The sequence below is a fragment of the Ambystoma mexicanum genome, chromosome 2p, assembly GCF_040938575.1.
Source record: "Ambystoma mexicanum isolate Mex_15411 chromosome 2p, UKY_AmexF1_1, whole genome shotgun sequence".
NCBI lineage: Eukaryota > Metazoa > Chordata > Amphibia > Caudata > Ambystomatidae > Ambystoma > Ambystoma mexicanum.
In genome coordinates, this window is record NC_090923.1 from 54,444,745 (window position 1) to 54,472,576 (window position 27,832).

The 27,832-nt window shown below is 45.2% G+C and overlaps 1 protein-coding gene across 2 annotated transcripts in view; it reads left to right on the plus strand.

Moving 5' to 3' along the window:
- Positions 1 to 27,832, plus strand: part of MTMR14 (myotubularin related protein 14) — an 840,209-nt gene that overhangs the window by 237,755 nt on the left and 574,622 nt on the right. For both annotated transcript variants that reach the window (XM_069643242.1, XM_069643241.1), the window contains exon 11: positions 26,270 to 26,355. In XM_069643242.1, coding sequence (XP_069499343.1) covers positions 26,270 to 26,355 — 86 coding nt within the window. The remainder of the gene's footprint in view (positions 1 to 26,269; positions 26,356 to 27,832) is intronic.

Here is a 27,832-nt window from a genome sequence, read left to right on the forward strand (position 1 = left end):
TTGCCGAAGAAATACCGTCCAGCCAGTAGCGACCCCAGCTACTTGACTACGCACCCCACTCCAGAGAGTTTGGTGGTGCAGGCGGCTACAGGTTGCTCAGGATCTCCTGTGGTGGGCCTGCAGGGAGAATGTGTTGAAAGAGGAACCTAATTGGCAACCATGACTGGATGTAGTTACGGATGTCTCCCTCACAGGTTGGGTGCTGACGGGGCTCATACCACCGGTCTGGGGGACTCATTCCAACGGTCTGACTTTCGGAGTCCAAACTACACATCAACCTTTTGGAACTGAGGGCTATCAGACTAGCGCTGATGGAATTTCTGCCATCTGTACGAGGAAGGGGTGTCCTGATGGACAACAGTGGAGGAACAAAGCGATTTTTGATCTTACACTGTGGAGTCGAGGACTCCCAATGGTTACTCGCTCAAGGGTAGCAGAGATGGGGAATAGACAACTTACCTACCTGCATAGTGAGGATACACTTTCTTATATTTTTATTTTCTTATTTTTTAATTCTCTAGATACAGTCTTATAAAAAGCTGAGAATTGATGGTTGGTTACCTGCTGCCTTAACAGCCCCCCCCCCCCCCCTCTGATACTGTCTCGAACCAGTTTGTCCACAACGTGTGAAGACCAGGTTTTGGGCCAGTTCACCCAGAGTATACCATCTTGCTTTTTTAGAATATCTGGCGCCGGTGTACCCACAACTCTGACAACGCAATTGTTCTGTTCTTTCCATAGTGAAGGAACCTGGAATTAGAGGTCTGTTGGAGCAGATGTTTATATTTGCCATCAGCGACTCATGGTCCACGGGGCTTAAAAGATTAACTTGATACTAACAAAGTAACTTCCTTTTTGCACATTTCGGGTGGGCAACTAGATCTTCAAGCTGCTCCAGGATCAATCAGCACAGGTAAAGATGGGTGAAATAATAGAAAATGTGATTATACTGTTTCTTTATTCCAAGTGGAGTATTTGCATTAATATTTTGAAGAAATTCTCTTGTTGCTACCGCTGTATACTCTACTAACATTACCCCGACCCCAGCAGGTGGAATGACCATGTCAGGTGGACAGAAGAGCACTGCTAGCTCGGTAAGGCGAGATAAGTGCAGTGTTCACACAGACATGAAGGTGGTAGATCTTTCTTACTGACACTGCTCGAGTGTCTTATGTGGTATAAGCACATGACAAAAGTAAGTAAGGAAACCACTGGGGAAAGCTGTTATGTCTGCTCATCAATCCCCTATGCCATTAGTGCCTCAAGAACATTCGTAGCAACTGAAATACCAGCAGCTAGGGACCAATGCCTGATGTACCTGCGTATGGTAATGAAAGGAAGATTTCAAGGGAAAATTGCAACATTGGTATGGATGGATCGAGCGACGTTCCAATACGAAGATAGCAACATAAAGACTTTGGACATGATGAACAATTATTAGCAGTTAGATGAAGCAATACAATATATAACTGATGGCCCACAGAAAAACAGACTATAACGTTCAAACAATTTCCCTGCCCATGGACAAGGGTGAAGGAGACAGGAGGAGAACCTGGGTGTTGGGAAAGATCACAGATGCTCGTGTATGGTCAAGTATACACAGAGGATGGATGGATGGAGTAGTGTGAAGCATGGCGCCGACCATAGCACAATCGCCAGTGAATAAGGTACAAGAAGAAAATGAGTGCCTGAAGTGGGATGCGAGTACAAAGTTGCTCACTTGGGTGGAGAATGAAGCTGGACCAATGCCTATAATACCCCTGAAAACGCCAGCACTCTATTACCAAAATGACATTGAGTTGGCAGTTTGAGAAAATACAGGGTGCCGAAGCATAGAAAAGCATGCAGTGATGAAGATGGGCAGTGCTGATGGATCACTGCTGGGCATGCAGATCCAAGGCATACGAGAAGCTGCCACCCAACTGGTGGTGAGTTTGCTCATTGGTACACATCAGTATGCCCTCATTGGTCGTGCCACGGAAGGGTGTACATTTTAAAAAGGTCTGTAGAAGAACAAACTGGCAAGAGGGAAAGGCTGGTGGGAAAAAGAGTGAAGAGAAGCAACTATTTCTCACTGATCAGATGCAGCTTTGGGTGAAGTGCCAGGTTGTTTAGCAGAATGCAAATGTTCTTAATCAGTGGTTTCAGCTGTACAGACTTATACAAATGTAAAGTGGCTGAGATTACCCGGTGGGAACTGATGACGATACATTCCACATTGAAAGCGCTCCGAGCAGTAAGGTTGATGGCGCTCCAGAATAGGTATGTTTTGGATTTGCGGACAGCAATGGAAGGAGGAGTTTGTGCACAAATTGAGTTCCTTTTGCACGTTCATACCTGAAAACGGCACACCGACAAAGGCGGTAACCCAGATGCATGCAAAGATGGAAGGCGCCAAAGGGACTAGAAAGGATAGTTGGATAGCATACATATGGTCATGAATGCCGTCATGCCTATCAGACAGGCTGATGGTAATATTGGAAGCATTAATATTGGCGGGAGTGACACTGCGTGGTGAAGATTTGCATCGCCCAGTGCCGAAAGACTCCAAAGGAGACTATTGGAATGAAGGTCCTGATGGATGTGAATGTAGGAGGAGCAAAGGCCAAAATAGTGGAGGAGACAGACACACTGAGAGAACGAATAGCAAACTGTCCACTATTCCCACTTGAGGCAAGAGTTAGATAATCCATTTGATGCAAAGTATTACGAAGGGAAATGGGTATGGTGCAGCCCGGAAGGAGTGTGCAGTTATATGGAATGGACTTTTGACCATCATGTAAATTATTATGGACATCTCTGAGGAATTACAAAATTTTGGCAACCAAGAGCTACAGGCTTAACATATAAGGATCTACGACAGGTCGACCAGAGTGGGGAAGTTAAGTGTCCCGAAAATGCCCCTCACCCCAAGGTTCATGTCGAGATGAAGGGCAAGAAATTCTCGCAGCCACCCATCTTATTTCGGACTAATCCCGAGTGCACCAATGATTGACAAGTACACTGAAAGGTATCCTCTCAGTCAGCCATACAGGCTGAAAACATTGCAAGTGTTTACATGTGTAGGGGAAGAATCTGAAATCGTGGACAGAGAAACCTATATGGACAGCCTCGATCTAAGCACCAAGAAGCCTCATTGGCTTACCTCATTGGTGACATGACGTAGCAGCGTTTGACAGGAAACACACGTGCAGTCCTGCACAGCATCACGCAAACACACTCGTATACATGAAGACAAGTGCACATTTCTATAGCTAGAGGACAGATACATATACATACTAGCATTGCTTTTATAATTTATTCATTAGGCAAAAGCAGCAACGCAGAATCGCAAGGCACAAGAGATCCTGAGCAGGCTTGCAGCTGCTTAACGCAAATAAACATATGGGACATATAGATGGAATATGGTGGGACCAGTGTGACTAACATAGAGAACCTAGCATAACATGGGCAATGTAGAAACCGCATTCTAAAGGTTAGGAGAATTACAGCAGGCTTCAAGCCACTGACCATGAGACATGAGCATACTGTCAACCAAGGTCGGTGATACGCAGACCAATTCCAATCTCAGACAAGCGGACCAGCTACAGAGAAACTGAATCAATCCTCATAACTGCAGGCTGAAGTGCTCGCTTTTCTGGTCCCTAAACACGTGGTATAGCCAAACGAGACAATGGACCGTTATCTGTGTTGGAAAAGGGGAGCTGATCCCAGCAAAGCCAGACACAGACTGCAACAAGTGTTGCGACTTTAGAGCCCATTCTCATAGGCAAAGGTGGTATACACAAGTTACAATACAGACACATCGTTCACATCACCATGAAGAGGTGCACAGCGAGCTGAGAACTCTTGGGAGATCTGCTCCAACAATTTGTGTAGAAGCCTAGGGGTGGAGGGCAAGGGGCATTAACCAATGGTAAAACCACTACTCTGCAACAATGCAATTCTTGGGGATGGATCATGCCAGCCACATGACCTGCAAGGACCAGTAGAATAACACCTATAGGCAGTAATACTCAGTACCCAAACCCTCGCGCTGATTTTTGGGGCAGGTCCCAAGTTATGACGCCAGTGTCGCACAACTGGCCTGCATGCCATGGAAAGATGAGACGTGTCGGAGAATTCCTATTTTTCTTGTATTGATCCCTGTTGGTTTTATTTGCTAAACTGCAGTTTGTACTTGCCGTTGACTGTGTCCTCTGTTTATTCTGGGGAGGGTGTTGGACCCTCTAAGTCAGCGGACCCCCAGGCTCGCTCTGGCATACCTAAGAGTCTTCCCCCAACAGATGTCTTCCCGGTAACATGTGTTCATGTCACTCTGGTCCACAAAGGTTCTTTTCGGGCTTGGTGTCTCCTATTCACTCCAGGCTTCTGTGACTCTCTGGATGCAGTGACTGCTCCGTGGCCTCTGGTCTCTCGCTTTTGTCTGCTCTCTAACACCATGCTCTATGCCTGCTCTGTGTACTGACTTCTACTTTGCCAGTCTTTAGGTATGTCTGACTTAAGACCAGCCCGGAATTCTGTGCCCACTTCTCGTGCGTCCTGGTCTGCAGCGTTTCTGTATCTCTCTGCTGCTCTCCCCTGCTCATTACTCCTCCAGGCTGGATTGACAACATTGGTTGTCGGTCTTTGCTTTTTGTACTTGCTGTTGCGCGGGCTGTCTCCGAAACACATCGCTCGTTTCCATCTTTGTTGAGCTCCATGACACTGCACCTCCTCCTCCCAGTAATTCCCTGAGAGCTCTTCAAGGTAGACCTGGCACGTCTTAGTTCTAATACCTTGCCCATAAATATCTTGGGTTGACTGTTCTTCATTGTCCCAGTACTGTTACTACTTTGGACATGACACATGGGATGGTAAGGTGAAGGAGGGTTGGGTGAGGGGGGGTTTGAGATAAAGTATACCACTTTCTCCCTGGATACTTGTCCCTAGATTCATGGGGGTTGGGGGTACGCTGCCCATGAGAGATTCACACCTTCAGGGGGATGATCGGGTATCGGCCTCACATCCCTGTCCTCAGGGGCAGGGGCTCTCCCTCTGGTAGAAGTGGCAACATCCAAGGATTCTTCACTTTCCTATTTTTGGAAGATGTGATGCATTGTTTTAGAAAAATGGTGAGGAAGGGGTGTATTTTGACCACATTCCATATGGCTGTCAACCGGGAGTGGGGAGATTAGCTAAGATCTGGTTGTCATGAGTTCTTGGCTGAAGATCCATCTGAAGAAGCAGTTTCACAATTTGTCCAGGAGTTGAAGGTCCCCCCTCCCGCCGAATCCAAAATTGACGTACCAATTGGTGTGGGACACGACTAGCTTGTTTACGGCTCATGTCATTAAAACCATGTATACTTTGTCTGCCTCTTAAAAGAATAATTTAACTTCCTTGTGTTTATAGTTTTTTTTATTTTTTTTAGCCCAAGCTATTCTAGTTGAGCTCTTGCCAAGCGTTATGGCTATGTGACTTTGTCATGCCTCCACTACAGGTAACAAAGTGGCTCAGAATATTATGCGTCAATTTCTGACCCTTCAGCATTGTGACTTCATTCTACACCTGCTACTCTGGTGGTTTAGGTGGCATTGGATTCCTCTCAAGGGCTACAGTGTTTCCTTCTACCTAGCCAGACAGGGAATCCTAAAACCTGTATCTTGGGGTAGAAAGATTTTTGCTACTGGCCGTGGTGCTAAGCGCTCACAAGACTTCTTGTACTTTGGCCAGGTACCTTTTCTTTGTGGCAGGCAGCAGAAATCAACACTTACCTCCTGAAATGCTAGTAGTATTCTGGCAAGGATGCCACTAGACACGCCTGCAGTCATTGTTTCACTCATGGTCTGATTTTTGTTTGATGGCCACATGGGCAATGATTGGGTGCCAGTTGCGGTGGCCCACTGCAGTTTTGCTCCGTAAATCCAAGCTAAACTCTTAGATGGGCCTTTTATTGGCCCAAATCTGTTTCAGTAAGGCTGAGCCTTGGATGAACATCCAACATATCTGAAATCTCTAGGAATGTCTTCAGCTTTCTTTCTAGGTGATTCAGATCTTATTCATTCCCACCGAAAAGTCACAGCTAGGGCTGCGCTCTGCAGAGCTATCCGCACCATCAGGAAATCGGTATTGGCCTATTTGACCAAAATAAAATAACCTAACTGCCAATTTGGTTGAATTTGATATGGGTGATTTGGCCTTCGGGCCAATTTGACTGCATATATTGCTAAAAAGCAACCCTGGAGAGCGGGGGCTGTGGGGGTGTCTCCCACCCCCTCCCCTGCTATCCACGTTTGGTACTTAGTAATTTTGGGGGTGCAGAGGTGTCCCCGGCTTCCTTCAAAATTGGAGACGGGAAAGAAAAAAAAAACACGTTTATTAGTTCTCACGTTCAATTGTTTTGCAGGCAATTTGCACATGGTCAAACATACCCAAACCCAGGAGATCTGTGCGGCTGCTCAAGGGAGCAGTGGGGCCTGTTCAGTACAGGAAGTGAGGAAGGGCTGGTATTCACATTTGTTCCTAGTAATGATTGATGTAGCCCTCTGACCCATTTGCAATCTGATGCTCCTGTTGCTTCCTTCAGAAAGGAAAGTTTCTAGGCGGTCATGCTGGTGCAGATGCTCAAATGTCTGGACTTGCTGAACTGGCTTGTGTCCTCAGATCTGCAAGGCTTGCATTTTCATGTCCTTCACTCCAAACAGAAAATGCATTTTGTGAAGCACTCCATGCAAGTGCTCCCTTTCTCACTTCAGTCCTCTAATCCCAAACGTCATGGCTGCAGCCCATTTGTACAAGTGGGTTTATGTCGTTCCTCTCATTCACAGCTGGCTCCTATAGGCCAGATCGGAAGAGGTGGCTCTACATGAGCTAGGTTTTTCCATCAATCGAAGTCCTTTCTGACAACCTCCAATTGTGTACGGTTTTTGGGGCTGTCTGTATAGAGAGCAACAAATGGCTTTCCCTCACCCAGTGACAAGCATTCAGCCCACACTAAGCATTTTTCCAACCGAACAAGGGACTCCATGGTGGGGTTTTCTTCATGACATCCTGCATCATCACTGTCCCGAAAGCAAGACTGCAGCTGTCACTAATTGTCCCTGAGGCGCTAGCATTCCCAGATAAATGAGGCTATGAAAGACATTACCAGGGACCCCCTCATGGAATTACCCATTTCCCTACCATTGCCTGGAAGCATGCTTGGAATCGTGCATGTTTTAAGGGTCAGCAGCAGCCACCCTGTGTGGGGCATGTGAGTGAGTGAGTGGGGTGGGTGGGTGGTTAGGGTGCGGGGGGGTTTAGGTGGTAGGAGTAAACAGGGTTGAGCGGAAGGTAGAGAGTTGTGGAGGGTGGGGGTTGTCAGTAGGTTGCTGGGGAGGATGGGGGGAGGGGGAGACCCAGCTGTGATAGTTCACCCTGGCCAGATGTTTCAGTTGTCGGTCTTTTGGAAGGCCAGATGTCCTTCCACCTCTTAGCCGATCATCTATCCGGGCTATCACTGACACCACCTCTCTGCACTATATTAACCAGATTAGTGGTGTGGGGTTGCCTGGAGGCCATGCTCCTGTGCTTTTGATAATAAATGAGGTGATTGTGATAGCTTCTCACCTCGCTGAGGATCTTGATAGTAAAATGGATAAGATTGGCAGGGTATTTTACCGGAGTGGGAGATTGTGTAGCAGTTATGTTACATGTGGGTCATCTTTCCCAGGTTAAATATTTGTGACCAGCTCCAATAAATGGCAAGGCCCTTTGCTCTAGAGTTCCCACGGTGGACTCTGGCTTATACATTAGTGAGCCCCCTGGAAGTTCAGCTTGGTATATGCATGTGTTCCTGCTGATTACTTTGGTGCTGAGGAAGATAAACCCACAATACCATGATCATGATTGCTTTCACCTGGTCATGTTGCTTTATCCTCTGTGGAAGACCCCCTGAAAGGGAGGTCTTCCGACAGGTTTGCAGCAAAGTATTGCCTCCCTCAGCCCCCCATTGCAAGGACACTGAGCCATCATGCCTGCCTTTTGAGAGGTTGAGCCCAGAGGAAGAACTTTCTGGATGGGGTCTTGTTCTCACACCAAGTCTTTTTGCATGCCATTGCAAACTATCTCACTTGCCAAGACGATGGGTCAGATGGCATCTCTGTATAAATCAGCACACTGGTCCAGGGTTTTTGTAAATATATGGCAAACTCTGATTGGGTTGACTTTCTGGGTTCATTTCGGGGCTCTTTAGCGGCCTAAAAGGTATCTGCGTGCCTTTTGCAGCAGAACATTCACCTTCACGCCAAGCCAAAGGAAAGGCTTCACAGGCTGGACCCCAGAAAAGCCCTTATGTTTCCTTGCCAGGACCAAGGACTACAGGTTGTCTGATCAGTGTATCGGCTATGAAAGCACTAAAAAAGGGCCAATGCTAAGAAAATGATTTCTAATTAGATGGTTTGATATATAAAAACGTATGACCTATGTGCGTCATTCATTCTGTAACACCTAGCTTGTGGTGATGCAAGTTGTTGGAGAGAACCTTCATGTCTGTGCTAAATCCCTTCAGCCTTGGAGACCCCCAGCTCTTTTGCTGGACTTGGGTCTTTCTAATTTTGAGCCTGGAGTGCGATCTTTTCTCACTCTCGTGTTTTTACCTGATTTTGGTTTTTGTGTTTTTAAAAAATAAAAAACATGTTACGGTTATTACAAACCTTTCATGATTTGTTCGCTCCCTCCAAAAAAGAAAACCATCCTTACATGATCCTTAAAACATCCTCAAAGAAAATAAAAGCAAACATTCTTAAAAAAAACAAAGGGAAACAAGGGAAGAGGAAAGGACATGCAAACCTGTGAGGCAGACGAGTAAAGTGTTAACCCGCCTGACAATCACCTCTGGGCACCCAATCCTTGACACAATCTGGCACAGGTACCTCAAGATATCATTCCACACGCCCCCGCTCTCCACCTCCTTCCACAATTCCCCCCATCACATTAGACGCTCTTACAACTCATTTTAACTCTAGCACTTCAGTGCCAAACGTTGTGATTGCCAGTACCTCTGAAACCCTTTCACCCAGCAAAGACACGTCCCGCCATTCCTCTCGTTAAGGTCCTATACTCCGACACTACCTCATTTAAAAATGTCCTCCTTGTATCCCTCACATGCCAACAGGAGATGTTTAGTTGTTGCTACCTGAGCCTTATAGTGCCTACACGAGGGTGAGGAAACATCCCTATCCCTTCTAGTCCAGAAAACCTCTTTTGTGGAGAGAATGTTTAATCTCAGTCTTAGAAAGACATTCTTCTGTCTATTAGAGGGAAGTTTTACCAGGCACTTTGGGAGTAGGTTAATGGGCCTTTTCTCCATCTTGAGGTTCATGGTTACTTATATGCAGATCTTACATCCATAGTCTCAATCCAATCTAGCCTTCTCAGCTGAGTTTTAGATTTATCCAGGTTAATCAACAGTGCATCCTCCTTTACACCCATCACTTCTAAATCCTCTCTGCCCTTGATTTTCTGGGAATTAACGATCCCATCCCTCAGAACCCTCCAGTCGATCTTGCCACTTCAATATATCCAGGACTGGGGAGGTATTCACCACCATACTTTTCCTGTAGAGACATAAGGACTTCCACTTGAACATAGATTTAAATGACTGAAGTCCCAATTCAAATCTGATGAGCGCAACTGGCAAGGAGGTAGGCAAGTCCAACACTCGCCTCCAAAAGATCCCTTCCAGCAGATTCAAAAGGTTGGTGGAACCCTCGGTCTGTTTCCGCTCCATATGATACAATTAGCAACCTTTTTGCTTTTGAAATGCAAGAGTAGGGACGAGCGTGAATCTGCCAAATTTCCTCAATATCACTTTACTGAGCTGCCAATCTAATACATTTGCGCCTTAGCTCATCCGTCCAGAACTTTTTCTTTGCGTTAAGGCACCCAAGTAAGTTATGGACTTTACGCGCTCGATCTTCTGCGTGTCTATGCACCATGACAACTTAAATTTTCCTTTCCTCCTGGCGCTGGTAATAAAATCCATAATTTTCATTTTGGCTGTATTCTAAACTCATTGAGCTAAAAGTACGAATTCAGATGAGTGAGTCGCTGTTGGAGGCCTATTGGTGTACGATCCATCACCACCAAATCATCTGCGTACATGACCCAGGGGATGTTTTGCCTATAGAGTTGCAGAGGAAAGGCTCTAACCCCTTCTTGACTTGAAACCATGTCTGACAGAAATACATTAAAGATTGTAGGTGCAAGGGGCAACCCAGTTTCAGCCCCCTACATGTTGGAATCTAGGCTGAAAGTAACTCCTTGGCATTCAGTCTCACCTGGGTTGAGGTTCCCGAGTATAGCTTTCGAAAGATCTGGCAGACAAGCCCAGATTGACTTCTTCCCCCACAATATATCTGTTAATACTATCGAAGGCTTGCGCCAGATCAATGAAAGCCATATATACATTATGCTTATACTCCATAGCTCTTACTTTAAGGATGTTGAGCATAAAGAGGATTAAACTGGTGCCCACCCCTGGGACCAAGCCTGCTTGCCTCATCTCAAAATACCCTGACTCCCGGACCCATGTAATTAAATGTTTTTAATAGCAAGTCCAACATTTTCCCAACGGAGTCCTGCAGGGCAATGGGCCTGTAATTTCGTGGGTTGTCCCTTTCCCTTTTTGTAAATGGGGACCACAAGGGCAGTCCTCCATGATGCGGGTACATCTCCTACCGCCAATATTTGTGTAAACAGGATCACGCAAAAATCGGACCATTCTTCAGGGTTTTGAATACTGATGTAAATTTTTAAACCATCGGCAGCTGCGGCCCTCTACGGATTTAAATGTTTTATCCTTTTTAATATATCCCCCAGTCAAAGGCTATTACCCAAGGCACCAAGCTCTTATCAGCTGTAATCGCACGTTGCTCCGAAGCAGAGAAAAGGTGGGTAAAGAATCAAATTCAGACCCTCTCTGGCACTGCTGCTGTCATGGAAGCCAACAGAAACCTGGCATTATTAAGCAGCTTCCAGAGATCCCATGTGTTTCTATTTGCCAAGGGCCTTGTGGTTTCAGCATCTTCTTGAAAACCGCTGTTCCTTGGAATTTAACAGCCAATTCCTATATTGCTGTTTCCTTAGTTTCTTTTGCATTACTTTATCACCTGATTGTTGTTGATCTATAGTTCTTAGACCAGACCTTAACTCATCTATTTCACCACATTGCTTGATACAGGTTTAACCTCTGAGGAAAATTTCTGCTCAAAAACGCCAGAAATATGAGAGTAATCAACCCCCACACCATTATTCAACATTATTCCCTTGAGTCTGCTAGATAACTTACTAACCTCTTTCCGGGGAATTTGCAGGTGGTTACACCACTGATTAACCTGTAAGAGGCCTTCAAGTGAGACAATCACTCCCTTGATTAATCCCTGAAAGGTGATCACTTTTTTTTTGGAGCAATCGATGATCACGGTTTCCCATTGGAGTTGCTTCGAAGTGCTTTAGCCATTCATACATATCCTTAGACACGAAGATCTAATCCAAGTGAGCAGTAAGAGTCTCTTAACCAAGTTATTTTCCCCGGGATGTCACCTTTCACATTACCACTTACCATAGTTCAGACACCCATTGCGCTGCGTTCTTGGGTAGTTTCTTTGTGCAATTTTAAGCCCCCCTGCATGCAGGCACTTGATAAAGTCCACATATCAAAACAAGGAGATTGTTATACTCCACCATTACTGAATCCAATGCATGTGTCAGCAGTTCCACACAAACATCCCCAATGCCTGCGGGATTCCAATACATGTTAAAAAGACGTAATGTACGATAGGCCCCCTCCTTATCTCTTGCCCACGACATTACCGCCAATTGCACAAACAGACTCAAATGCTTATCAGCGAAGATCATACACAAGTGTTAGGCAAAGTTTGAATGCAGTACCCTCTGGGAACACTACAAGCAACTATGACTACAGGTGTAAGCAAACCAACCTTTGGTATAAGTTTGTACTACACAGTTTTGGTAGCGTGTTGAGCAGCCCGGCTTGTCTCAAGAGGGGAAATGTGAGCAGTAATTATGTTACACAGAGGTCTACAATCACAGATGTTCAAATAAACTTACACTCAAGGTTTCTTGAATAAAGAATTATTAATGTATCATTCAGTTATAACACATTCACTTGAAGGAGGCAATTTTATAATGACACACAAATCTACTTCAATACTGTACACTCTAAGTTTCTGAATCAGACCAGACCCTTTTTGTCTGGTTATACAGTGCCTTACAAATGAAGAAAAAGAGGCAGCTGATGACTTGCAGTTCCTGCAGATCTCGCTGTTCCTGGGCCTCATTCGTGCTGACACGAGGGAATACGTCGGGGGACTCCTGCACTGGGACAGTCCAAGCAGCTTGCAACTAGCAAAACTTTGATTCCGGTGGCTGTAAATCATGCACACAAACTGGTGTCCCCCCGCTCCCCGCTGGTTCTACGGTTTCCTGCAGCAACTCTGAGGAAATTCATCCAGCTCCGAGGTGAGAATCCAGGTGGCTTACTGTTGAGTTGATTAGAAGTCGTCCTTGCAGGGGCTTCTCTGTCAATTAGAAAATGGCAAGTAGGCACTGCAGCAGGGCTTCACCGGGCAAACCAATGGTCCAGGAGTTGCAGCAGGTTTCCTCTTCAAGGTAGTCTTCGGTTCCTTCGTCCAGTGGTCGACTCGGCCTTCCAAGCCAAGAGACTTGCCTTTTATTCAGTTTTCTCCCATTCTTTCCAGCGTAGCTGTCACTCATCCAGCAGGGTGGCTGTCCTTGCCGATCAGTCAGCCAGCCAAACCCTGCAGTGAATTTGGGTCTCCTAGGAGACTAAGCATGGAGTTCGGCACCACCCTCACTTCCTGCCCACCCCAGACACTCAGGCGCCAGAGCTAAAGGCGATTGAACAAAGGGACCTAACCTGGTTTGGTGTGAAGAGACAGACTCTAGAAGGACCTTTCCAAAAAGAAATGGCGAAAAAAGACCAGGACCTGTTTAAACAAAGGTGGCTCAGACACCATTTTGAAAAACGTGGCTCCCGCGATTTAACGCTACCGGAGCTACGAATAGTTTGTGGACGGGAAAAATCATGGTAGTTCGTTGTAAAACCACTGCAACCAGCCATTCTGAGAGGAAAGGGTAGCATTTAACAGCTACATGAGTATCTAGACACAGGGATACTAAGTAAACCCTCCAGCACTCTTTTGTAAGATAGGGTGTGCTTGGTCTAGGAATTTAAAAAGACTAGTAAAGTCAATTTCACTTTTCTTTCTCTGGGGAAACCATATTTTATCCCAGAGAAGGTATTTAAACCTTGGGAATGCTAGGAAAGGCTTCCCTGTGCCACTGCACTGAGGGTGCTGTGTGACACAAATGAAAAGATGATCCCTATGGAGGAGTTTAGACTCATAACCAAATAAAAACAAAGGTGAAACGCACATCAAAATACAAGAGGTGGAAAAAGGCTCACTCTCTCCAGGTTAAAAAAATCGAGCCCTCAAAATCCAGCAAAGATGCAGGGGTCTCTAAGGTGAAGGAAATTAGCACATTTTTTGAGAATTCTCTCTAACCACCAGATCAGGCTAAACCCTTTCACCAGCGTGGAGGCTCTAACGCCAATCCTTCTCCCTCTCGCCCCAGGGGCAATACGGTTCAGGAAATAATTCCTGGTCCTCCGGTCAAGGCTTCTCTGGTAAATTCCAATACCAGCAAAGAGGCTCTCGTAGGGGCAAGTGTAGAGGCAGAAACTCTAATCCCAGAGGCTCCCCAGCCTCCACCTCAGTGACTCGCTGGTTCATATCCCCTCCCACGCATCCCCGGTCGGGTGTCTTACTTCATATTTGGGAGGGGTTTCACATAAAATCAGTGGGTACTAAAGACCGTTGCCCACATGTATTGTAGTGAGTTTCTCCGACCACCTTGCTACCACCCACTGAGAATCAGACGCCTGTCGCCAGAACACCTGCACATCCTGCTGGAAGTAGTTTAGGTCCTGCTGTAAAAGGGCACACCTGCACCCTGCCAACAAGTATGTCAAACTGCAAAAGTTCAGGATGACACCACTTCAACAGGTAATCCCCTGCTTCAGCAGGTGGATTACATGGCCACATTGGACATGAAAGATGCATACTTTCCTATTTCAATGCTGCTAGTACACCACCTATCTCTGGTACATGATAGAAGACGCCCACTATCAGTTCAATGGTCTCCCCTTTGGCCTTGCCTCAACCACTAGGGTGTTCACAAAGGTACTGGCGGTAGTAGCGGCTCACATGCGCAGGCAGTCAAATCCAGTCTATCCTTACCTGGACTGGCTCATAACAGGGGATTCGTACGCAACATGCCAGACAAATACCCAGAGGACGGTAGATATCCTCTTCCACCTAGGATTCTCTATCCATGAGAAAAAAATCCAGCCTAACCCCCAGCCACGTCAAACAATTTCTGTGGGCTCTAATTCGGACAGAAGACTCGTCTTTCCCTCCACTGAAGGGGTCCAAAACATGCTGTTCCAGATTCCTCACTATGTAACCAGCCATCAAGTGACCATATGCAAAGCCATGCGACGAGTAGGTATGATGGCTTCCTGCGTCTGCCTAGTTTCTCACGCTCGTCTGCGCATGCGCCCCATGCAAGAGTGGCTCTCGAGCCACTGGTGTCAGGCCAGCAGCCAGTGGGATGATCTAGTGCTTGTCTCGGCAACCCACATTCAGACTCTGCAGTGGTGGTCAAGGGAAAACCTAAGCCCGAGCGCGCAAAGGGCATCGACTCAACGGAGTATCCTGCTGTTGTGCTGTGGCTGCATTTGCGGTCCTGATCAGCTGTTGCTGTTGCTGCGAGGAGAACGAGGAGAGCGAGGAGAGCGAGGAGCGGCGCACAGAAGGAGAGAGAAGGAGAGAGAAGTGCGAATCCAGCTCCGCCCCTTTCCCGCCTCCGTGCACCGCCTCCAGGAAGTATATAAGGACTTCCCAAGCACCCTTGCGGCGCTAAGCCCGAGCGCGCAAAGGGCATCGACTCAACGGAGTATCCTGCTGTTGTGCTGTTTGGCTGCTGGGCTGCGTACGCAATAGCCTATTGTAACGACAAGCGGAGCTGAGGAAATAAAGCTCACACCGAGGAGCTGCAATACAGGATGAAACCTACGGCTGTACACATGGAGTCACAAGGAACAGCCGTGCGAACTCGCCTGCAGGTAAGGCAAAAATTTACATCACTTCCGGAAGCAAATGCCAGCCCAGAGTGTGTACAGAATATGTCAACGCTGAAACAATCTCGCATACCTTTCTGCACCAAGAAGCGGAAAAGCTCATCTATGGGGGCCCCAACGATTGATACAGGTAGTGAGAAAAGGCTGGGTATGGCAATAGAAGATCCTGTGCGGCTAGCTCCAAAATCGCCTGTTCTACCTATGGCTTGCACAGCTCCTACTGTCAAAGAACTTATAAGTCATCCTTCTCCCCCTGTTGAAACATCGAACCCGGACGAGGATGCCGACCAGGCTAAGAAGTCTGATTCAATTTCTGATGAAAGATATCTGAGTAAAACGACCAACACCGAGTCCCCAAGAGACAAAGAAAAAAGCTTAGTTGAAGTAAACCAAATGGTAAGGGTATCATCCGAGAAAAGCCCAGTTCTCTCGGCTATTCTGAGCCCTGAAGAGACAATGGATATATCAGATCAGCCTAGCAACCTTGAAATATGGAGAGACTCACGTGATTCGATACCACCTGCAATCTCCCTAAGGAAGGGAATTGACACTATCCACATGCCGACTTATGATGCAGCCAATTATGGTACTGCACCTATACTAAATATGTGCGAAAGCATTTCGGATGAAAACTCTAGTCTGCCATTGACCTCCCCTACTTTGACCCTAAAGGAAACTACAAACAGACCTTTACTGTATGAGTCTGTCTGGGAAAAGGAGGTTCAATGGACCACAAAAGACTTAGAATTATGGGAGAAAGCTTCGCCAGACCCCAACAGGGAAACAGAGAAAAATAAACATCTGAGAGCCATGGAAGAACCCACAACAATAAGTGACATCTCCCAGCCATACAGGGAAGAGAACAGAGGTCTGTGGCTCAAGGAAAAGACCCCCCAAAATAACATCCAGCAGGAGGCAACTGCCCTGATACCTAATGACCTAACGACCCATCAATTTCCTTCTTGGACCCTCCATAGAGATATGCCGGAGTCGCCCTATCCAAAGGGGATGCTCCCCCCAAAGGCCAGACTAGAAAAGGAAACCCTGTGGAATTTTGATAGCGAAATTCCGTCAAAAACTACAGGTGTTGAGGGAATGACAATGTTGCCACTAGCAAATCTGAGCAACTCAAATTTAGCTAGCAAAATCATGCAAGACCTTACCCTTTTGACGGGGAAAATAGAGAGAGAAAAAAGGAGGAGCTTCTCGATAATAAGCGAAAAAATGGCTGAACTCGAAAAGGATCAAATAAAAGGGAACTCTCTGGAGTCGGAGGTCGCGGAGGCTGAGCTCCTCGTTGCAAAACCCCAAAGAGACCCTAGGCCACTGACCCTATTACAAAGATCTTTAACGGAGAGGAGAAACCCATGCCTCGAAGAGAGACCGACAAGCTTAAAACCACAAGGCCATTCTGTGTTGGACGGTCAAGAGCAGTGCTCTGAAACTTCTACGAAAGACCAAATTACACACCTAATTAAAGACGCTTACCAAATGACCAGAGAAAAGGATATGAAACACCTTCAGCAAGTGATTATGACCTCTTTGAACATCACACTGGCCCCATACCTAAAACTGTATGAGATGATAAATGATTCTGTGAAAGAGATGACCACTACTAACATACAAATCAAAGAGGCAAACATACAAACGGAATTGTCCTTGAGAAATTTAAATGTACGAATGGACAAAGAAGCCGAAAAATCGCTCACTTGGCAAAGTCGCCTTACGGATCTAGCAAGGAGAGATGCTAATGATAAGTCCCTATTGATGGAGGCGGTCCTGGAAGACTGCAAGTGGATGCGAAATCTATGTAAACAGGAAAAAGATGAGATAAGCGTGGTTGAAAATCCGCGTCGAGGTAAAGGTCCCATGAAACTGAGCAAAATTAAACCATATCAACCTATGCAAAATGAGCAAATGACCAAAGAGGTAATATTGATCTCTCCTGTCTGTAAGGGGATGGGAACCTCTGATATTAAATTACAATCAGAAAAAACAAACTTCTCCATCTTTAGAGGTGGGACATCCAAAGACCTGCTCTTAGATAAGGAAAGTGAGCTGAAGACTAAACCTAATGAAAATGGAAAAAAAACTAAAAATGAAGGATTAAAACGGAAGACAAATAGCTCGAGGGCTTTTTTAAGGAATCTAAGAACACCACCAAGACGAGAAAATCCCCAACAGGCAAAGAAGCCGAGGAGAGAATTGGTAATGGGAGACACAACTATTTCGGCAGATACGAATGCTAAGGAAGTGGGAGGGGGGCATGACCCGACTCCGACCAAGATGGTAAATGGAGATGAATCATGCCAACGAGAAGACCTAAGTGATTTGATTGACATTATGGAAGAATATAGAGAGGATGAAAAATGGCAATGCATCAGCCCATCAGAATGGGAAACTATGGACAACTGGGAGCTGGTGGAGAGAAGTTCTAACCCCCCCAATCGTAAGACACCCCAACGAGATATCCTGCCGATAATCTTAAAAGAGAAAAAAAACCGATCTGACTCGTGGGAAGTAGAAGAATTCAACGAGGCTGATGACAACTTTGCTAACTTCAAAACCTTAGAGCAAAAAAGACAAATGTTGGCTACCAAAGAAAAAAGGGTACAATTTCACCCTGAAAATTCTCATCTAAAACAAGATGGTAAAAATAGAATTAAAGAAACAAAGAAGAGCATTAAAGAAACAAAAGCGACCGCTCCCCCCTCGAGGACATCCCCATCAAAAGAACGATGTCTGAAATTAGCGACGACATCAAATGGTCCAAGAAGGGCTTTACTCAACAGAAGCTACGTTGTCTCACTTTGCAACCAAACATCAGCTCTACGTATGATAACTACTAAAGATATAAAAATTGTGGAATTCCCAAAAGAACAGAGAATGGACCAAGTTATACTACATCTCAACTCAAATGACATCAAGCAGAAATTTCTGAAGGCTGCTGATATCCTTAAAAAAAAGGGGTTCCGCGTAACAGAATTGGAGGATGACTTTAAGCCCGATAGTGCCGATATAACCGCAAAGGATAGAAAAAAGGAAAATAATGAGTACTCACCCTACACCGAAAAAGAATCAACGGGGAAAAGGTGGGGAGAAAAAGGACAAGAAAAAGAGGAAAATAAGAGGAAGATTTTGAAAGAAAACGAAAAAGAAGGGAACAAAAACCCCGAAAGCCACTTACAAAGTACTAAAGAAAACGTCGAAAACTTAAAAACCCTGAGGTTCACGGTTGATAATTCACAAAACCCAAGAAAGGACAAAATAAATGAAAACAAATTTGAGATTAAATCAAATGTTCGGTATCCCTTGTCAAAGGAACACAACTCAAAAAAGAAACAATAGAATGAGGAAGCTGGACAGGGATCCGTTCGCTGTGCCTCATGGAATACCAGAGGATTCCATCATCTGTTCTCGACGGAAAGCGCTTTCCTGACTAAATATGATCTCATCTGTATCCAAGAATCATGGCTGTGTGAACCCCCGATATGTGAAGGATTTGAAGTCTTCTTCAATCCGGCAAAGAAGGGGCTAAAAGGTCGACCGTTTGCTGGCTTACTGGTACTAAAAAAAATCGATAGTAACCTTCAAATACTGAAGTACGAAATGCCAAATCCTTATGTTCAAATATTGGAAATAGCCTCTACAACAGAAAATCAGGAAGAGACGACTAAATTGCTATTGATTAACACATACTGGAGGGAAAAAATGCCTAACCCAGGGGCATACCTAAAATCAATCACGAAAGCCATTGACAAGTCCATGACGGAGGAAGAAGATCAGCTTAGATTACTGAATGGTGATTTAAACATCAAGCTCCTTGACACAAGGGGAAAAATCAAAGAGATAGAAAATCTTACAGGAAAAGAAAGCCAATGGATGACGGAAATGGGCACACGGGATATGATGATGCTAAATAGCCAAACAAAGGGTGATCTAATGGGGGCCGACACCTGGCATAGTGGAAAATTGAAAGCTTGCTTGGACTATTGCTTTGTGGGAAGAGAAACGCTGGCCCGGATAAATTCGTTCCGAGTAATCAAGCAAGCAAATAGTGATCACTCTCTTCTGGAAACTGAGCTTGCATGGAATTCAAGAACTCTCCCAAGGGGAGGAAAAGTGATGGAAACTGAGATATCCTGGGGAAGAAACAGACTGCGACTTAAAGACCAGACTATTCCAACACTGGTGAAAAACTTCCAGGAAGCGGTAGAAAAGGGCAAAGAGGTGGTCGATTATAAATGGCTGTTCAAAGCCTATGAGGTTCAGTATGACCCATCTAAGCTGAAGCAAATAAAGAAGAAACACGCCTTTAATGAATTTGTAGTCGCCAGACGAAAAAGATACAGAGCTGACCTTAGGCGTATTAAAAAATCTCATAGCCTAGACAAACGTGATCGGGAAAGAAAATGCCGTCAAATCTACAAGAACTGGCTAAAATCAACCAGATATCAAAGAACTCAAAGTGACGCAGAACACATGATGGCAGCCTTAGCAGCTAATAACACAAAAAGCACATGGGATCTTATTAATAACAGAGACTCAAACCAATCGGCCATAGGTATTAACCAAGTCTCCGAGAAAAACTGGTTCGACCACTATACTGCCCTGTTCAAAGGAAAAACTGAGGGAAAGGCTGCGGAAAAAACAACAGGAAACGCTACGTGGTCATTGATCTTTGATAAAGAAGAAATCCAAATGCTGATCAAAAAATTAAGCTCTTCTAGGGCGGCTGGACCAGACGGCGTCTCCAACAAAATGTTAAAAGAAAGTATGGAAGGCTGGTCTGATTTAATTCACGCCCTCTTTAAACAAATAGCAAGAACTAAACAAATACCTAGTACGTGGACGGAGGCCTACATTGTGCCTATTTTTAAAAAAGGGGATCGTGGCAACCCTAGAAATTACAGGCCGATTGCGCTACTAGACTCCATTGGCAAGCTCTTTGCCTCCATCCTTCTACGTGATTTAAAGAACTGGGCAGCTCAAGCCGGAATTCTAGACGAGCGACAAACTGCCTTTGTGAGTGGAGTGGGCACCTGCCTTAACCTGTTCCTGATCAATATACTAAAAGCGAAGGCCTTAAAAAGAAAAACAACTATCTACCTGGCCTTTATTGATCTCGAGCAGGCGTTTGATGGAATAAACAGAGAACGGCTCTGGGCTAAACTGAACGCTTGGGGATGCCCTGTGGACCTACTGGAAGCAATCCAGGCATTGTATACGGACACTTCAATCCAAGTTCAGATTAATGCAGATGGTGGACTATCAAGGAAGATCAAGACATCCCGAGGCATTAAGCAGGGATGTGCCCTCGCCCCTTTTCTCTTCATACTTTACATGGCTGATATGAAAGCCTCACAAGATCGGATCCGGGCCTTCCCACCGAAGATCAATGGCATAGATATACCCTGGATGCTCTATGCGGATGATGTAGTGTTCATGGATCAGACGCCGATAGGTCTTCAGCGCAGGATTGAGGCCTTTAATGAATATCTGGAAATGAATGATATGAAAGTAAACGCGAAAAAATCAATGATCCTGACCATGAAATCAAGTCACGGAAAGAAATCGGCAGGGAAAATATACTCATGGTCGTTAAATAAAGAAAAACTGGCAGTGGTCGATACTACGATCTACCTTGGGATAAGAATTAACCGAAGCTATAATGAGCAGGCTCATTATACTCTGATCAGAGAAAAACTAAAAAGTCTGGTTAACCAAGGGCTACTTGTACATCGCAGATATGGGAAATTCTCTTTATTGCCGGTTATAACCTTCTACAAGCAAAAGGTAGTAGCCGTCATCACATATGGAGCCGAGGCTCTTCTAGCCCTACGTTGGGAGGTCTGGAACCAATGTGAAGCCTACTTCTGGCGAAAGATTTTGCGCCTTCCGAATTCATTACCCCTGGAACTTATAAGAATGGAATTAAGACTGCAATCCGTCATTTCAATCACGACGTGGAAATCATTATCCCTCTATAGAAAGTGCATCTTAGATAATCCACCTGCACCATTCAGAATCCTAGCTAAGCTAGGCGATTCCAGTAGTGATTCAATTCTACAAGACTGGAAAAAGAGGTGTGAAGATACTTTGAAACATCTGTCGATTTCCGAAGATACTCTGAAAAACAATCCAGAAAAGGCAAAAAGAACAAATCGGGAAAAAGATTGGGAGGAAACACAGGAAAAGAAATCAGCACGAGACCTATGTCACAATGTCATCTGGGAACGCAAAGTCCTGAATTTACTACCTCCATATTTGATGAAATTCCCCTCACAGCACTATCGTGATCTGCTCATGCGCTGTAGGTTTAACATCTGGCACTCGAGAGAATTAAGGTGGCGTAGAAGGCAAATTGATAAATCACTAGCATACTGTAGATTTTGCAGAACGAAGGCCCAATTGGAAACTATAAGGCATGCGATGCTGACTTGCCCGAGCCTTAAACTAATTCGGTTGATGTATATGGGAAATTATACGAGTCTGATCACGGAGGAAAACGAAGAAGAGTATTGGGAAAGGCTCATCACAGCTGAGAAAGTGGGCCGTACCTTGGATGCTCTGAAATTTGTTGAATCTTTGAATCTGGACTGGGAGGAGGGGGAATCTGAGGTGGATGCCACCCAAATAACTAGTGCCTCCGGCCTAGGGACGATCATTTAGAGATTTTGGAACTCGACCCTATTTTTAGGGTGGCCTCCACCTCTTTGAGGAGGGATTGCTAAGGGAATGTTAAAGGTTTAACTTTGTCAAACCAATAAAACAAAAAAAAAAAAAAAAAAAAAGAAAACCTTCACCACCCCCGCAGTAGAAGCCACTTGCCACAGACTCATCTCTGATGGGGCGGGAAGCTCACCTCCTTCAAAACACGGCGCACAGCATGTGGTCTCCAGCAGTAGCATCCAATCCCATCAACCTGTTGGAACTGCTAGCAGTGTTCAAGGCCCCGAAGGATTTCTGAACACACCTCCAGGGACAGTTATAATCCTCACGGAAAGTACTACAGCCATGTACTACTTAAAAAAGGGGACTCTCTAGATATGTCCAAACTGTCCCAAAAGATTTGGAAGTGGGCACTCAAACACATGTTGCTCCTTTCACAACATGTTCCAGGGGAACTCCATCTTCTGGCAGATGTACTCACCAGAGATGTCCCCCCCCCCCCTACCCGTAGAGCACAAGTGGCAGCTACAGGAGGACATTTTACTCCGTCTTTGCCGATTGGGGCTTCCAAGAGATCGACTTGTTTGCCACTCGTGAGAACAGCCAATGCCCAGGTTACGCCTCCAGGTACCCACAAACGCTCCAAAGGGAACGGTCTTTGAATAACCTGGTCTGCGAGATTTGTCTATGCTTAACTGCCCCCTTGCTGTGGCTGCAGGGGGCGGACTTGCTGTGCCTCTGTTGCTTCAGAAGCCCAATGCCAGGGATCGAGTGTCCGTAGTAGAGTGCAACAAATTGGACCTGAAGCTCCAGGAAACTCTGAAGGAGCATCCCGAAGCAGGACCTCCAGAGTCCCCTGACCCGAGTGCTGGACCGAGGGAGTGAAGAGTCCAACCAGTGTCTGTGATACACATTGGTGCTGTTTGCTAAGCGATGAAACCACAATGTGCCGCTGAACTGAAAAGAGCCTGTGGCTGCTGACGACCTCCCAAGTACTGCCGCAGGAGCCCTCCAGACGTCCTCCCTCTTGTCCCCACGATTGCGGCTCAGGAACCAGGGTCTGCACCACTGTAGCAGGACAGAATCCAGCTGGACCACTCTTCAAACCAGAGGTACTGTTTAGGCTTGGGGTACTTGCCTTTATGGCCTTTAGCCGCGCTCGTCTCAGTGGGGAATTGCAGAGGCTTACCTTTTAGAGTTTATTCCAACTCTTCTCACCGGCTTAACAGCTTGTGACCCTGTAAGTGATTTTGCTTCTAAGTCTCTAACTTTGTGCAAGACTTTGGTCTAAGAAATGCATCAGATCCATAGACTGTGTCCCAAATGACTTTGGCGGTCCTGGCTCCCTGAAGACTCTTCTAGTCCATTCACTTTGATACTGTTTGTCCCTCATAGGTGGTAGCTTGTTTACTGTTACTGCTGGGAAAGCATCCTCTAGATTTCATTGGAGGATTTAGTTGCCCTCAGACATACTGAGAAACTGTTTAACCTTTTTCCTTCCTTAACCTTTCTTTTCTACATACCTCAATCTGCACAGTTTACTAGTGTCCTTGTGATTGAAGTCACCTCATAGTGTAGGAATTGTGTAAGAAGCTTTTAAAGTATATTTACATTATTGCCTTTTTAAAGAAGGCTTATTTGATGATAGTTAAATAACTATAACCTTGAGTGTAAGTGCTACTTGGCTACTTGTATTTACAGATTTCATTTGTACAACTCTACAGCTCACATTTACCCCTCTTGATCGGCCTGGCTGCTCAGTCACACTACCAACTTGTGTAGTACAGACCTATACCAAAAGGTGGGTTACCTAATACCAAGCAGAGAAGTGTTGTGTAGTCTGTGTCTTCCCCAATTCTTACCTAACACAAGTGTAGGAAGGCCTGTTTTGCGTAACCACCTGGTCTAATTGACTCCCTCCTCACTGTCTCTCTGGGCAGCTTTGAGAGCTTTTAAAAGATTAGGCATCTGTGGGAAGAAATGATTTGCCTCATGAAATGCTTCTGGTGGATATGATTATGCCTCCCAGCGATTATTCATTACGCTTCCTCGTAAAGCTCTATTTTGTTGTTGTTCATTTTGTGATAAATGTATGAAATCAATGTATACATGTTTTGAAATGCAGTGTTCGGTTTTCTTAAAATAACACCTTAAATAATGTTTTATTGAACATTTTAATAGTGGCAATTCTAACGGTCCATTTTTATATTACTGTTTTGGGGGCGAGAAAAAGGTTGGCCTGAGTATGGTGCCATTGTACGGCTATTTGTACAAGTGTCTTTTGCCATAAAGGAGCCAATGACCCAAGAGTTAACTGGCTTGGAGTTGAGCAACGCTGCCTGGTAGTTACATGGGGGACCCATTTGGGTCCAGATTACTTTTGAAGCAAAGGATATTAATGTCCTCTGGTCAAGCTTCTGATGGGCCCATAGTTGTAATTTTGTGGCATATGTGGATTGCTTTGTGTGAAGAGCCCCTTCAGACCACTTCAAACCGCGTAGTGCATACAAGTCTTTATTGGTTTAAAGATTGTTTTAATTATATTGTACCGTTCAGCTCAGTTTTGGGGAAAGATTTCTTAGAGCATGGATGTGGAACTCTCACAAGCCTCCCATGGTAGGTAGCGAAGCATACTACTTGTACATTGAGGTTAACCATGAGAATTAGTTGTGCATGCACAAACATTGCTTTTCCACATAGAAAAGTAGAGGGAATGTTGGCAGCCTCTGGTCTCTAGTGGGTGGCAACGGGCAGCACTTGCATTACCTGGCACTGCTGGCTGGCAGACTGGTTGTTGTACCAAAGCCTGTGTTTCAAGAAATTAACTGACCACAGTAGCCATGGTTTGAGGTCAGGGTCTTTATGCAATGATGGACTAAAACTGCATCTGGGCTCTGGTGAACAAGGTCTCACCGTTGGCAAGCCATCTGGCCAGGATGGAGAACATTGTTGCTCACTGAGCAGATGTAAACTCTCAGGAAGTTGTGCTTTGATTTCCTTTGGACGAAAAACCTTTCCTCTGGTCTTAACCTGGAATGAGAGTTCTTCAGTGAAGAGGGGGCTTTGGTCGGCTGGCTAAACCTCCTGCATGTCGACTCTCTGGTTTCAGTCATCTTGCTTGTTCCCTGTAGATTTGAGTTTCATGCCCACACGCCTCATCATTCCACACACCAGTCAGATTGAATAACTGCACATGCCGTTGTCTTTCAAGGTGCCTCCAGCAGGATTGCAACTTCCCCACCCATGTCCCCCATCTCCCCACCAATGAGGAAGTGAGACTGACTTCAGGAACAGTGATCAGTTTTGTTGTCTTTGCCAGTACTTGAGCAGTCGGGCTGTTCCCAAGCACCCCCTATCGTGATGGATTGTTCATAAGACTACTGAATGCGATGTTCTGGCCATTCAAGTGCACCAAGCTCTTTCTACCAGAGGCCTGGTGGCTACCACAACTTAGTGCCGCAGTCTCCCTACTGACCTCGATAAGGCAACTAAACAAATCCTTGTGCATGTTTGCCAAGCGGTGTGGCCTGTACTTCTAGTGTACATTCTAGCTTTGGTTGTGCAGTGCTCCCGAGATTCCTGATGTAGACGTTTGTTCCTTGATTGCAGTTGGCGTGGGGAAACTGGGTGGGGGCAGAAGAGCAGGGCGTATGGATCAGGGAGCAGGTGTGCAGCACTCATGGGAGAATCGAGGTGGGAGATTGTCGGACACCCAAAAGAGGCAATTTCTAAGGATGACCTTGCAGGGGGTGTGGCTATTAACAGGCCGCCCTCTAACATCTTTTTTTAGACCTAGACTTTAGTCCTTACCTTTTTATGGTCAATACTGCTTTCGCAGGCTATTTGCAACGTGATTAATCCTAGAACGTAATCTATTAGAAGAACAGTTTACCTGTATTTGGTTTCTGCTGGATTATTTGTTCCTTTTTACACATTTCTCATTGAGCTCCCACTATAATCTGGCAGTTCTGCAGCCTCAGTATGTGGGGAAAATAGGTTGAGGTATATAGGGAGCCGGCTGTGCCTTATGACCAAACTATGCCGTTGCATTTTTAGTCATGGGCACCAACTGTGAGGCCCCCCCCACCCTCTGATGGCTGGAAAAATATTCTTACTTGCTTCTGGAGTTGAGGAATCTTTGGAACAATGAAGGAATCCCTTCTTTAAAGAATACTAACAAAGAGAATTGGCAATTTAAAACCATATAAATTATGTAATCGGGATCTTATCGGACCAACAAAACCGTACAGCGGATTAGACTACAAACTACTGCTGGTTCTATTTTGTTCCCCCAATCCTTGTCTCCACAAAGACAGACTGGCAGATGTTTTATTTGCACCTCCATTCATACATAAGTTCTAATTTCCTTTTCTTTCTCTCCAAAATCAGATAACAGTGGATTGTTGGTGCACTGTATTTCCGGCTGGGATCGAACTCCTCTCTTCATCTCCTTGTTGCGACTTTCTCTCTGGGCTGTAAGTACTGTAACTTTCTTCAGTTTTAACCTAATGCAGTTGCAAAGCAAATGAACCTACTTAGTGGAAATGGTGCTCTATTTCTGAGAACTGTAATGAAGAGATTCCCTCCATACAGTAAAGTCACCATGCACAAAGCCCCCTCAGGCTTTTGTTCAACTTTTACAAGAATAGTCACCATGCACCAAGTGCTGCGATGGTGATTTGGATCTAAACCACGAAGGTACATTAAAAACTTCCTATTGTAAAACCTATCAAACTACAGGCTCTTAATTGATATGCATAGCCTGCATTTAACTTCTTGTTCATTTTGTTGTAGGAGATCCCACACAAAGGGCAAATGCTCTAAATAACATATTTCAATGGATTTTCACAATCGGCCCTATGGTCAGAGAGGCCACCCTACTCTGGTGAACCTGGAAAGAGACTAATATCCCACCAAACTTTATCTGGGTAATATGACTGAGCAGCAAGGCTTAGCCTTGGATTCAGTGGTGAAGGGTTGATGTAGACACACAGATGTGAATTGGCCTTATTTTGCAGTTAAAACAAGCATTGAAGCCTCTATGATCTGCATTTGACCAACAAGTGGTATACAGAATACTTGGGCCTTAGAATTAAGTATAGCATGTCACCTTGTATGCATTTCATGTGAATGGTTTAGCCAGGCCCACTTTGAACAGTAGGGTTAATATATACTTGGCACCTAGAAGTGTATACAGCCTTAAAGCTTTATACTTTCACTGCAAACATGTATGACTTCACTATAGCACTTCTATTCCATAGACAAACTGCTTTACATATAGATTTGTTTTATCATTTAACCATTGTGCAGTAAAAAGCCTACGTGTAATTGAATTTAGCAAAGCCTGTTAAGAATATATTTCAAAGCTCCGTACGAAAGCCGTGAGAACCAGATCCGAAAGAATAAACCATCATCCAGCATGGATTCACATGGTAATGAATATTCCCCTGTCAGGCCGGGAATCCTCAGTAAAAAAAACTGTTTCACTTACAATTTGTCTTTTTCCACTAAACTCTGGATCATACTGCCCCATCCAATGACTGCCCTCTCCTCAAGCCTCTCCTCTGGCAGCCCTCTTCAGATTTTTACTGCACGTTCAAATGTTGGGAGTCCTGTTTTGCTCTGAGCTTTTCTACGTTTTCATGCTTTTTCTTTTTGATTAACAAGTTTTAATTGTCATATAGAGCCTGTGCTCCTTTGACCGGCAAGCAGGGATCCATTGTCGGCATATTTCAGCACTCATCGAAGGCAAGAATCGGTGAAGATTCAAGAAGGCCAATGCGCCTACACCCCACGCCGGACCATGTCGGAGGACAAGGAGGGAGGCTTCCTCTTTAAGCTTTGCTCCAGCTGTGGATTGAGGAATGTGAGGACAAACCCCTCCAGTGCCTCTGTCTCCATCCGGACCACAGCGAAGCGCATTGTGAAATCTGCCTTGGGTTCTCTAAGCGG